The 10,981-nt window shown below is 55.6% G+C and overlaps 1 protein-coding gene across 1 annotated transcript in view; it reads right to left on the minus strand.

The window, feature by feature from the left end:
• ST8SIA2 (ST8 alpha-N-acetyl-neuraminide alpha-2,8-sialyltransferase 2) overlaps positions 1-9,779 on the minus strand; it is a 43,214-nt gene extending 33,435 nt beyond the window's left edge. Inside the window, exon 1 of the mRNA XM_036355839.1 lies at positions 9,531-9,779. Within this exon, the coding sequence (XP_036211732.1) occupies positions 9,531-9,628 (98 nt within the window). The 5' untranslated portion in view covers positions 9,629-9,779. The remainder of the gene's footprint in view (positions 1-9,530) is intronic.
• Between the last annotated feature and the right edge of the window lie 1,202 nt (positions 9,780-10,981).

The following is a 10,981-nucleotide window of genomic DNA, read 5'->3' on the forward strand; positions in this document are numbered from 1 at the left end:
GAGAGTGTCGGGGGCCTGGGGCAGCAGGAGGAATAAGAGCAGGAAGCCCGGTGACTTCAGTGCACGAAAGTAGCAAAGAGTAAGTAGTGTGAGCCGTGGCTCAGGCCAACCCAGGTGACATCTGAGCTCCGTGTTTTCTAGCTGCGTGACCTTAGCAAGTCCTGGAACCTCTCTGAGCCTCTGTTCCCTCGTCTGCCAGGGGGCAAACAGGGTGGTTACGAGGGCTAAGCACGTGACCCATGGTGCTCCCAGCAGAACTGCGGGCACAGTGTCAGCCCTGGGACACGGGGCTTCCTGTGCCTGTGCCTGCAGAAGTCTGTCCCCTCCTGGCCATGTCCTTCCATCCTCGCCAGGCTCCACAGGGCCTACGGAAGCCGACTGCACTAGCCTTTCTCTTCCCACAGGAAAATTCCTCCAGGCCTTGATCATGTGTGTTGTTTTTCTCTTCCTCCAGCCTCTCTCTCCTCTCTCCTCTCTCTCTCTCTCTCTCTCTCTCTCTCTCTCTCTCTCTCTCTCTCTCTCTCTCTCTCTCTCAATGAGATAGTCAAACAAATGCCATGCTCCAGAGCCTCCGATTCTGATGAAACTCAGTGGGGGCAGGGAGCAGAGGGCAAGAGAGAAGGCAGCGTCTGTGTGTGGTGGGAGCACCATCCACAACTAGGTAATCCCGAGCGGACAGCCCCGCCTTGCATCCATCTCTTGGGGCTGCCATATTCCACTACAGCCTCGGCTGCAGCACTGTCCCCTTCGGCCTCTCGGTGTTATTCTTCAGGTTTCTCTCTCCCACAGGACTCGTGTTTCCAGGCTCCGTCCTCTGGAAACCGGAGCATGCGTATTTCCCCACCGGATGTCACTTCTGGAGAGGTCTCATCCTTTGGAGGTTTAAACCCCAGCACTGCCACTTCCTTGCTGTGTGGCTGTGGCTGAGTTACTTAACTGCTCTGAGCCTTAGATTCCTCGTCTGTATAATGGCGATAACAACAACTCAGACCCCAGGGGCTCGCTGGGGAGATGACAGGTGTGAATATATAGCGAGAGGGCTTAGGACAGTGATGGCGAACCTTTTGAGCTCGGCGTGTCAGCATTTTGAAAAACCCTAACTTAACTCTGGTGCCGTGTCACATATAGACATTTTTTGATCTTTGCAACCGTAGTAAAACAAAGACTTGTATTTTTGATATTTATTTTATATATTGAAATGCCATTTAACAACGAAAAAAATCAACCAAAAAGATGAGTTCGCGTGTCACCTCTGACACGCGTGTCATAGGTTCGCCATCACTGGCTTAGGAGATCGCCTGGCACACAGCAGCGAGGACAGAAATGACCGCTGTCATCCCTGCTGACAGCAGCCTCCACGGGGAAAAGATGTGTGAGGTACTCTTCAAGGTTAACTCAGAGCCAGACTATCGGATTTCAGGGGTCAGCGATAATTCCAGAAAATTGGGGTTGGGGAGTCACAGGTTAACCAACCTCTTCAGCTAACAAGGCGATCGCAAGATTTATCTACCATCTCCCTCTTTCAGGAAAGAAGGAATATCAGTGCCTACGAGAAAATAAGAACAGCATCTCAGAATATAGAGCAGTTCTCAGGAGATGCCACTTGGCAGCTTGAAACTAACATAATTGCTGTTAGCTGCCCTGTGCTTTTTTACTTCTCCTTTCTTTGTCCTGGGGGATCGCCCCCCGTATGCAGACCAGCCTTTGGGAACCACTGACCTCAGGGTCACTCAACCTCCAGCCGTTGACGGAGGACGGGAAATTGCAGCTCGGAGCCTTACAAAGGGACCAGGAAGCAGAGCTGACTGCGTCCAATAATAACAAAAAAAGTGCTCGGGGAAACTCTCTGTGACGGCGAGAGCGTCGTTCTCCCGGAGCAATTCCAGAACTCAAACACACACCCACACGCAAGGCGGGAGCTGGTTTTCCTAGAGCAGTGAATCAAGACTCCCAGTCTAGCCATGCCAGGCGGGGCCGCTTCCCGCCGATCTAATAGATACGTCTTGTCGGGACCAGGGCTGTCTCCCCATTCGGAGCGACCCCCTTCCGGCGTGAAGTCTGAGACAGCTGACGCTGAGAAAACCCTGGGACAAACAGGTCCCGTCAGGACGCCAGGCAGCTTCCTAGCCGAGTGACGAATTGCAGGCCACCGGGGAGCATTTAAAACCAGCCCAGCTGCCACCCAGGAGAGTGAGTAATCCCAACGTTTAAGGACAAGCCCCGGACCAGCAGTCACTCAGACGCAGGGGATGGTGTCCCCAGGCACGGATGGCACCTGAGCATCTCACCCGGGGCTTCTCTTGGGGAGATGGGCTTGTCTCCTGATGCACCCCCCCCCCCCCCAATTCAGGTCCCTGCCCCTCCCTCAGGTATTTTCACTGATGTTCCCATCTGCCTGTCTAATTCACTTCTGTTGAGAGAGATGAGGCTCCTGAGCTTGTCTCGGGGCCACACAGCTGCCACAAGTCGACCGACCCACCCCCACCTCCTGGTGTGACCAGCATTTGAAAACCAAAACCCAGCTGACAAGTGCTATTTTAATAAAGAAAATCTTTGCGATGACACACGCAGACCTGGCCTCACATGTCTTACGCCCTCAATATTTCAGACACACGACTCCCAGCCTCCTTTCTGGGGACCAGCCCTCGCAAGGAAACGACCGGCCCCAAGTTCAGTCTGCTCTTACGGCCAGCATGGGAGCCGGTCAGGTGATAAAGACAGAGCGGCACCTCGTGTCCAGGCAGGAGGAGGGTGACTCTCGGAGAATAAAGAGCTGGACAGAGGCTTGGAGGTGGGCTTCCACCTCTGCTTATAACTGAACCGGCAGTGGGAAATGTACCACAGGTCCTCCTCTTTACACACCAGAAAGGGCCTTCCATTTCCACGGGCTGCTTCCCCACGTGCTGACCATGAACAGTGCCCTTCCCTGGGCTGTGCCGCCTGGTCGGGGGGTGGTAGTCGGGGGGCAGTGGGCATTCTGAGCAAATGCAGGGTGTTTAATTGTTATTAGAATAGTATCGCCCTTTGGGGGGGGGGGCAGAAGGCTGAGTGCTTATTTTTGTCATGTCCTAGGCCCGAGTTCATGCAAATGATATTTTATCGGCTTCGTTTAATAAGCCATATACTTATCACCAGGGGCCGGGGCTAAGGAAAATTAAAACATAATTGTTGAGCCCATCTCCATAGGCTACTGGCATGATCAGGGTATACACAGGAGGGGCAGCTACCCCAGACATTCTGAGGGGGGGATGGGGTCTGCGAATGCTTTGCAAGGAGGTTGTTCCAGAAAGAGGAAGGCATGTGCAAAGGCCCCGAAGCTTGAAGCCACAGTGCATTCTGGGAACTGTGAATGGGGTGGAATGGATGGCTGGAGCCCAGGAAGAATGAAGAGGGAGGCAGGGGCTAGGTTGTGTATTACTTGTGCTCGAAGCAAGGGGAGCCCTTATAAAATTCCGCTCTCTCTGAGAAGGATTTATAATTTGCCATTTACAACACCCCCAATTGGTCAGACCTAAACAATTTTAAAACCCAGCAACCCTGCCCTGTAACAGGAGAGAGACCACGAGTAGCGAATTGGTTTCGAAGCTGGACATCTATTTACAACTTAAATTTGATGCTAGGAACCACTGGCAACAAGGACTGGGAACAGCGAGTTAAAAACCAGAGACTTTTCCCTTCCTATTTCATTCTCCAGGCATGTTTCTATCTGAGTGAAGTATCCGGGACTGAAAAGAAGAATGAACTTTAGGGAGAAAAAAGTCACGTCGTCTTGAACAAATACATATGCTCCTTAGGGAGTGCCTGGCTGCCACGACTCAAAGAAAAGGTCATTTCCTTTCACATCGACTGGACTCCGCTTCTAAAGGGTGCCCCTCACCTCGAACTTGGCTGTCGGCAGTGGCTACTGCCGGCTCAGGGATCCAGTCATGGCTGACGATGACAGCTCACCCCTTGGCATCTGCTACTTCCCTAGATTGGTCTGATGTTTGGCTGGGGCACCGGGTCTGCTGGCCCCAGCATATTGGACGGCCTTGGTTCTGATTGGTTGGATGTCCACTCTACCAGGAGGGACCCGTTGTTAAATATCTTTCCTATCACCCTCGGTCCAGACTTCCCGGTGCCTAGGCAAGTGGCATGGCTAAGTGGGGAAGGTGCCTTCCACTGACAGCAGAGTCAGGTGTGCAATGGGATGGGGGCGATCCCTCCCCATGCAGCCTAAGGGCACACCTGTGGGCCTGAGTTGCTCATACCCACGGCGGGTGAGCTGGTCTGGAAAGCCAGGGGACAGTGCCGTTCTGTCCTGTCACATCACGCCGACCTTGACTGGACCAGAGGGACACTGCAGGGGGACAGGCCTGAGTCCATCTCCAGGCCTCTTCCTTCACCCAGGCCTTGGGAAGGACCCTGGGGAATGAGCGAGGAAGGCTGGTTCTGACACCTGTTCTGTCACGGCTCCAGAGGGGAAGGAATTCAGGGGACAGGGCAGGCTAGCATGTGGTCAAGAGCACGCCTTTGACTTCTTATAGAACTAAGATTACTTGCTTTATCACTAGCAACTTATACAGCCTCTCTGAGCCTCCGTGTCCTCACTCCTACACGTAACGTAGCTACAGAACTGCACTCGGTGAGGTTGGTGAGGACTGAGTGAACTAGTACTTTAAACCAGTGAGCACAGCCCTAGCCGGTTTGGCTCAGTGGGTAAAGCGTTGGTCTGTGGACTGAAAGGTCCGGGGTTCGATTCCGGTCAAGGGCACATGCCTCGGTTGCAGGTCAGCCTTGGTTGGGCGTGTGCAGGAGGCAACCAGACCATGTGTCTCTTTCACATCGATGTTTCTCTCTGCCTCTACCCCTATTTTCCAGTCTCTCTAAAAATCAATGGAAAAATATCCTCGACTGAGGACTAACAATAAATAAATAAACGAAGCAGCACAGCACCTGGCATAGAGCTCAGAAGAGAGTAACTCTCGGTGGCAGGTGGCCATGAAGCGGCCCCGAGGATGGCAGGTGCTCATGTCTACAAGGCACTTGGATTAGCTCTTGGCTCATAGCAAGCACTCAGTGAATCAATCAGTGATAAGGACCATCATCATCTTCATCTTCACCATTATCTGAATCACTATCACTAGTTACCTCCTCTTGAACCAGAGTTCTGTACCTCCTCTGTGATTAGAGGGGCTCGGCTGGGGACGAGGGCATTGGGTGACAAGGGAGGAGACTTGGGCAGGCGTGCCCTGTTCTTAACCGAGTGTTGCTTCTCAGGATCCAGTTTACCTAATTGTATAAAAAGAGAGGGTTCTTCCCTGACCGGTTTGGCTCAGTGGATAGAGCGTCGGCCTGCGGACTGAAGGGTCTCGGGTTCGATTCCAGTCAAGGGCATATACCTTGGTTGCGGGCACATCCCCAGTAGGGGGTGTGCAGGAGGCAGCTGATCGATGTCTCTCTCGTTGATGTTTCTAACTCTCTAGCCTTCTCCCTTCCTCTCTGTAAAAAGTCAATAAAATATTTTAAAAAAAGAGAGAGAGAGAGAGAGATTTCTTAGAGGGAACCCACACTCCCTGCCTGTCCCAAGACTCTGAGAGTCCCAGCCCTGGCCAGGGATGGTGTGTGCCATCTGAAGGATATCCATCCCACAGATGTTCATTGAGTGGCTTCTGAATGCCAGGTTCAGGGGACACCACGGTAGGCAAGCCGTCGTGCCCCCCCCACCCCCCCCGGAGGTTATTCTCACAACTGAAGCCCAAGGGACAATCAGGAAAAGATTTTAGCTTATAACTTGGTCCAGGTGACTCCAAAATTTGGGGTGCATTAGAGGTGGTTTTCCCAAAGTGCCACCCGGCCCCTGATTCATTTGGGTGCTTTACAGAGAATTCATCTTTCTACAGTTCCTCTTTCTCATTCAGCCTCAGGGAGGTACTAGTATTTCCACAAGCAGGTGAGTTAGAAATGCAACTTTTTTTTCCTTTTTTATGGAATGTATTGGGGTGACATTGGTTAATAAAATTATATAGGTTTCAGGGGTACAGTTCTATAATACATCATCTGTATATTGTATTGTGTGTTCACCACCCCAAGTCAAGTCTCCTTCCATCACCATTTAAAAAAAGAATATATATATGTGTGTGTATGTGTGTATATATATATATATATATATATATATATATATATTTTTTTTTTATTGGTTTCAGAGAGGAAGGGAGAGGGAGAGATAGAAATATCAATGATGAGAGAGGATCATTGATCGGCTGCCTCCTGCACACCCCACACAGGGGATCAAGCCCGAAACCCGGGCATGAGCCCTTGACCGGAATCAAACCGTGACCTTTTGGTTTATAGGTCAACTCTCAACCACTGAACCACACTGGCCGGGCTCCTTCCATCACCACTTCTCCCCTCTTTACCCTCTTCTACGCCCCCCCCCCTTCCCCTCTGGTAATCACCATGCTGTTGTCTGTGCAGAAATGTAACTCTGAAAATCATCACTTAGGAGTAAGAGGTGTGTCTCTCAGAAGAGCCCCTTGGAAGAAAGCTCTGCCCCTCACGGTACCGTCCACGCTTCCCAGGACGGTGCAGGCCGTCCGAGGCCACGACATCAAAAGCCTCGTTTTCTAAGAAAGAGAATCAAGATCTTAAGAAAAAGATGCCCCAGTTTTGTCCCTCAGACAACACAGGTGTCATTCTTCACTCCTCTTTCACTTCTCATGCCTTAATCCTTGAACATTTACTCCGAAAAGAGGTTCTTCCTTTTCTAACAAATCACGGGGTCCCTGTTCATTGTCTTCCAGCTACAGCCGGGCTTTTACAGAATCAGGGCTGTGTCCGTGGGGCTGACCCGGGCAGAGGATGCCTAATCCTCCGCAGCACAGGTCGAGAGCGAGTTGGGGAAGGGTGGGCAGGGCTGGTACAAGGGCACCATGGTCTCCAGTGGGATCTGAGGTCTCCTGGAAAGGCATATGGTGAGGGCGACAGAGCTGGCACCCCTCCCTGTCACTGTGCCAGGACACTCACTGCACAGAGCACCCTCTGGCTGCTCAAAGTTGGGGTGCTTACAAGGATCAAATAAATGACTGCGTTTGAAACCTGGCTTACAAGTAGATGTAAGGGGCAGCTGGGGTTCTCGCCCTCCGCCTCATATCCTTCCTTCCCAGCCGTGGCAACTCCCAGATATGCCTCCACTTGTCTGAGTTCAATAAATTTGGGGCAGATGTGGGGTTCCTGGGGGAGGTGGGTGTCTCAGGTCGGGACTGATCAAGCCAGGGGTCAGCCTCAGGACAGGGGCACCAGAGTGAAGGACAGTGGTATGGAATATAACACATCTGACTTGTTTGACAATTTTTCCCAGGCAGGGGACTTCCCCCACAATGAAAAGGGGGACCCCCCAATGAAACAGGTCCTGGGGGGCACACTCATAGCACAAGAGCTCTGGGTTTTGTTTTATTTTGTTTTTAATATATTTTTATTGATTTCAGAGAGGAAGGGAGAGGGAGAGAGAGAGAAAAATCAATGATGAGAGAGACTCATGGATCGGCGGCCTCCTGCACGCCCCCTACTGGGGATCGAGCCTGCAACCTGGGCATGTGCCCTGATCAGGAATTGAACTGTGACCTCCTGGTTCATAGGTCGACACTCAACCACTGAGCCAAGCTCAATGGCGGGTTTTAAATATATATGTAAGCGCCCCTCTTAGCTCAGGCCTTGGAACTGATGGCTGGATACCCTGTTGGAACAACCTGGTGTGGGAAGTGGGGGTCAAAGTGATGTCCTGATGGCATTTAAAAAATCAGAAGTCCTCGGCATGTAGAAGGCATTCGGCAAAAGTTCCGCGAATGGACGAGCAAGGGATGCCTGAATGAGCATCTAATTAGGATTTTATAGCAGAACAATGGGCAGCCGCTGGTCCCGCCCTCTCACATGCCAAGTGGTCTGGCCCAGGCAGAGTCCAGTATTTGGGAGCAGAGGGGGGCGGCTAGAGGAAGGCCCTCCCCAGTGGGACCGCCATCACCCCAAACTTGGCCAGCCCACTTCCTCTCCTACCCACGCTTTGGAGTTAAACAGCCACAGAACGCTCTTCCCTGTCTCTGTGTGGGAGCTGGTGGCGCGCGTGTATTAACTCAACAGCATTTGTGAAAGTTTTCCGAGCTCGTGGGGGAAACCTAGCATGATGTGGAGAGAGAGGCAGAGAGGGTTGTTGAAGGGCGGTGGAGTTCACAGGAGGAATTCTGGGGCAGCACTGCTGGATAGGGGCAGGGGGAAAGGGGAGAACGGGAAGTGGCGCCTGCCCCACGTGGGGGTCCTTAGGGCCTGGGCAGCCTCGGCCTAGGACTGGCATTTCCCTTTCGAGGAAACTGTCAACCCAGGGGCCCTCAACTCGTGCTGATAGGATGAAATGACAAATGGGACAAAGGAGGGGCGCCCGCGGCGCGGGTGCCTGGATGGGCACTAGCCCCATGGAGGAAGGGACCTTCTGCTCACCCTGAGAACTCACCTTCTTGGCGCCCAGGGCCCCTCAGAACCCTCGCTGCCTCCCCTCCTGCCCACTGCGGGTTGGAGGCTTTGTGTGGTGCGGGAGCAGAGAGGGGCCGGGCCCCACGTGCGTGCGGGAGGCTGCCAGGCCGGGTGCGCGTATCAGCCTCCGGGGCCAGGGCTGGTGTGTCCCGCGCTGCGAGTGCGCGCTCCTGGGAGTCCCGCGCTCGGGCAAGGGCCCCCTCCCCGCCCCGCCCCTGGAGAGATCCCGAGAAACGCTAGGGCGAGACCGCGCGCCAGGGGGCCCCGAAGACCACCGGGCGGCGATATAGACTTTCCAGAAAGGTCTCAGGCTCCGCGGCGAGAGCGCACGGGGACTCGGGGGTGCAGGGGCGCCGTGGGTTCGCTGAGCGTCCAAAGCCGGGCGAGGGCGGGGGTCTCAGCCCCGCCCCGCGCGCTCCAGCTCTAGCGGTTTCAGCGCGAACCCCAACGCCAGGCTCTCGGGGCTGCGGGGAGAGCGTGTGTGTGTCCGTCTGTATGGGGGACATCCCCTTCCCGGGAGCCCGTGCAGAGCCCTCGCCCTCCGCTGGGCCCGGGGAGCCCCTCCCCCAGCGCACAGATCCCTGCGCGCCCCTTGCCCACTTTGCCAAGGCGAGAAAGCGGCCGAGCCGGAGACAAAGAAACTCCTGCCTCCTCCACTCTCGGCCCCTCCGCCCGCCCTAGACACTCCCCAGCGCCCTCCCTCGACCCGGCGACATCGCGCGTGGACACTTCGGAGAAGGGAGGGGGACAGGGGTGCCAGTCTGCTCCCACATGCTGGCCGGCTGGAGGCTGCCCGCGCTCCCTGCCCAGGGGACACCCCACCCGCCGCTCACCAAACCGTCCCGGGCCCCAGGTGCGGCCACGCTGGCCCAAACCGCCCGCCACCTCTCCAGCTAAGCGATAGGGGGGCGCGGCGCACACAAAGCGGATTGGGGTGTGTGTGTGTGTGTGTGGAGAGTCCGGGAGGGAGAGATCCCGCCAGGGCTCGGCACCCGCCCGGCACGGCCCGGCCGGGCGCAGCTATTTACCCGATTTCTTCTTCGATCTCCGAGATGTCTGCGAAGATGAGGCAGACCACCAGCAGCGTGAGCGCAGCCAGCATCCAGCTCCGGAACTGCAGCTGCATGGTGGCTTCGCGCCCCCGGGACCGTGCGGGCTGGAGCGAGGAGCGGGGCTGGAGGGCTCAGCGGCCGGCGCCCGAGCCTCCGAGCGCGCGCGGTGCGCAGCCGGGCAGATCCCTGCGCTCCCGGCGAGTCCGGGCCGGCGGCGGCGGCGACAGCGGCACACAGGGGTTGCTCAGGCGCGGCGAGCCAGCTCTCCCCCTCGGCTCCCGCCCGCCCCTTCTCTCCCCCTCCCCTCCCCTTCCTTCCCCTCCCTTTCCCCGCCCTGCGTGGGGCTCCGCGCGCAGTTTGACAGCTTTGCTCCGCGCCTCCGCCCACCCCAGTCCACTCCGATGTCCAGCCGCCCGCCGTGGCGTCTCCCGCCTGCCTTCTTCCAGCTCCCGGGGGGCTCCGGGACGCGGCTGGAGCCGGCCACTCCCAGCCTGGGAGGCTGAGCTGGGGAGCCGCGTGCGCCCAGGTACCCAGCACCGCCCCGAGTACCCCGTCGGCTGGCAGACGCCCTCCGCCGCCTGCTCTTTGTCCAGCGCCGCCCGCTTTCTCGAAAAGTTTTCCCGACACAAAGACCCGCACCTGGGGGCAGCCCCCAGCGCACTGCCAGGAGGGGGTTTCCTGCCGCCAGGCGTTTCAGCGAGAGACACATTCGAGGGGAGGTGGGGGAAGGGGAGGGGAGAAGAAATATCCAAGACAGGCCAACTTCGGTGGAGATGTTGACTGCGGGTTTTGCGGTTGTGGGTACCCTGAACCCTGAGACACTCCGCACCTCTTCCTCCGCCCTTTCCCCTCCCCCGGCAGTCATCTTGGTCTCCATTGATAGATGGAGACTGGGTTCAGAGAGGTTCCCTGAGTTGCCGGAGGTCACACCGCCTTGGCTGGAACCCTAGGCGCGTGCTATCCACAATGTCAGACTTAGCAGCGCCCGCCCTGCCTGCCTTAACCCTTGCAGTGCTGACTCCGGGCTGGGCTGCATTGCTTCAGCCCTAGCCCTCTCCTGGAAAAGCAGTAGCCCCCTCCTCCCACTCCAGTCCGATCTTGATCGAAGGGCCTGCTAGAAAATGTGGCTCCCCCAAGAAGTAACATTACCACCCCCCCCCCCATACCTAATATTTATGCGTCCCCAGTCTTAGCCAGTTGAACTCAATTTTTGCACCAACCCTTAGCCTGGGGTGGGAAGGGCCCCATTAAGTTTTACTGAAATTAATAGTTATCTTTTTTTTCCTTGCGCTAACTATAACAATCCTGAAATCAGGAAATGTAACTCCCCAGAAATGATCATGTGATTTCTTATTACAGAAAGGGTCCCTGGGGTTTGCGTTTGGGGGAGAGTCCTGTGTGTAGAGGCTGTGTGGAATGTCCTAACC

The sequence above is a fragment of the Myotis myotis genome, unplaced genomic scaffold (assembly GCF_014108235.1).
Source record: "Myotis myotis isolate mMyoMyo1 unplaced genomic scaffold, mMyoMyo1.p scaffold_m19_p_23, whole genome shotgun sequence".
Classification (NCBI taxonomy): domain Eukaryota; kingdom Metazoa; phylum Chordata; class Mammalia; order Chiroptera; family Vespertilionidae; genus Myotis; species Myotis myotis.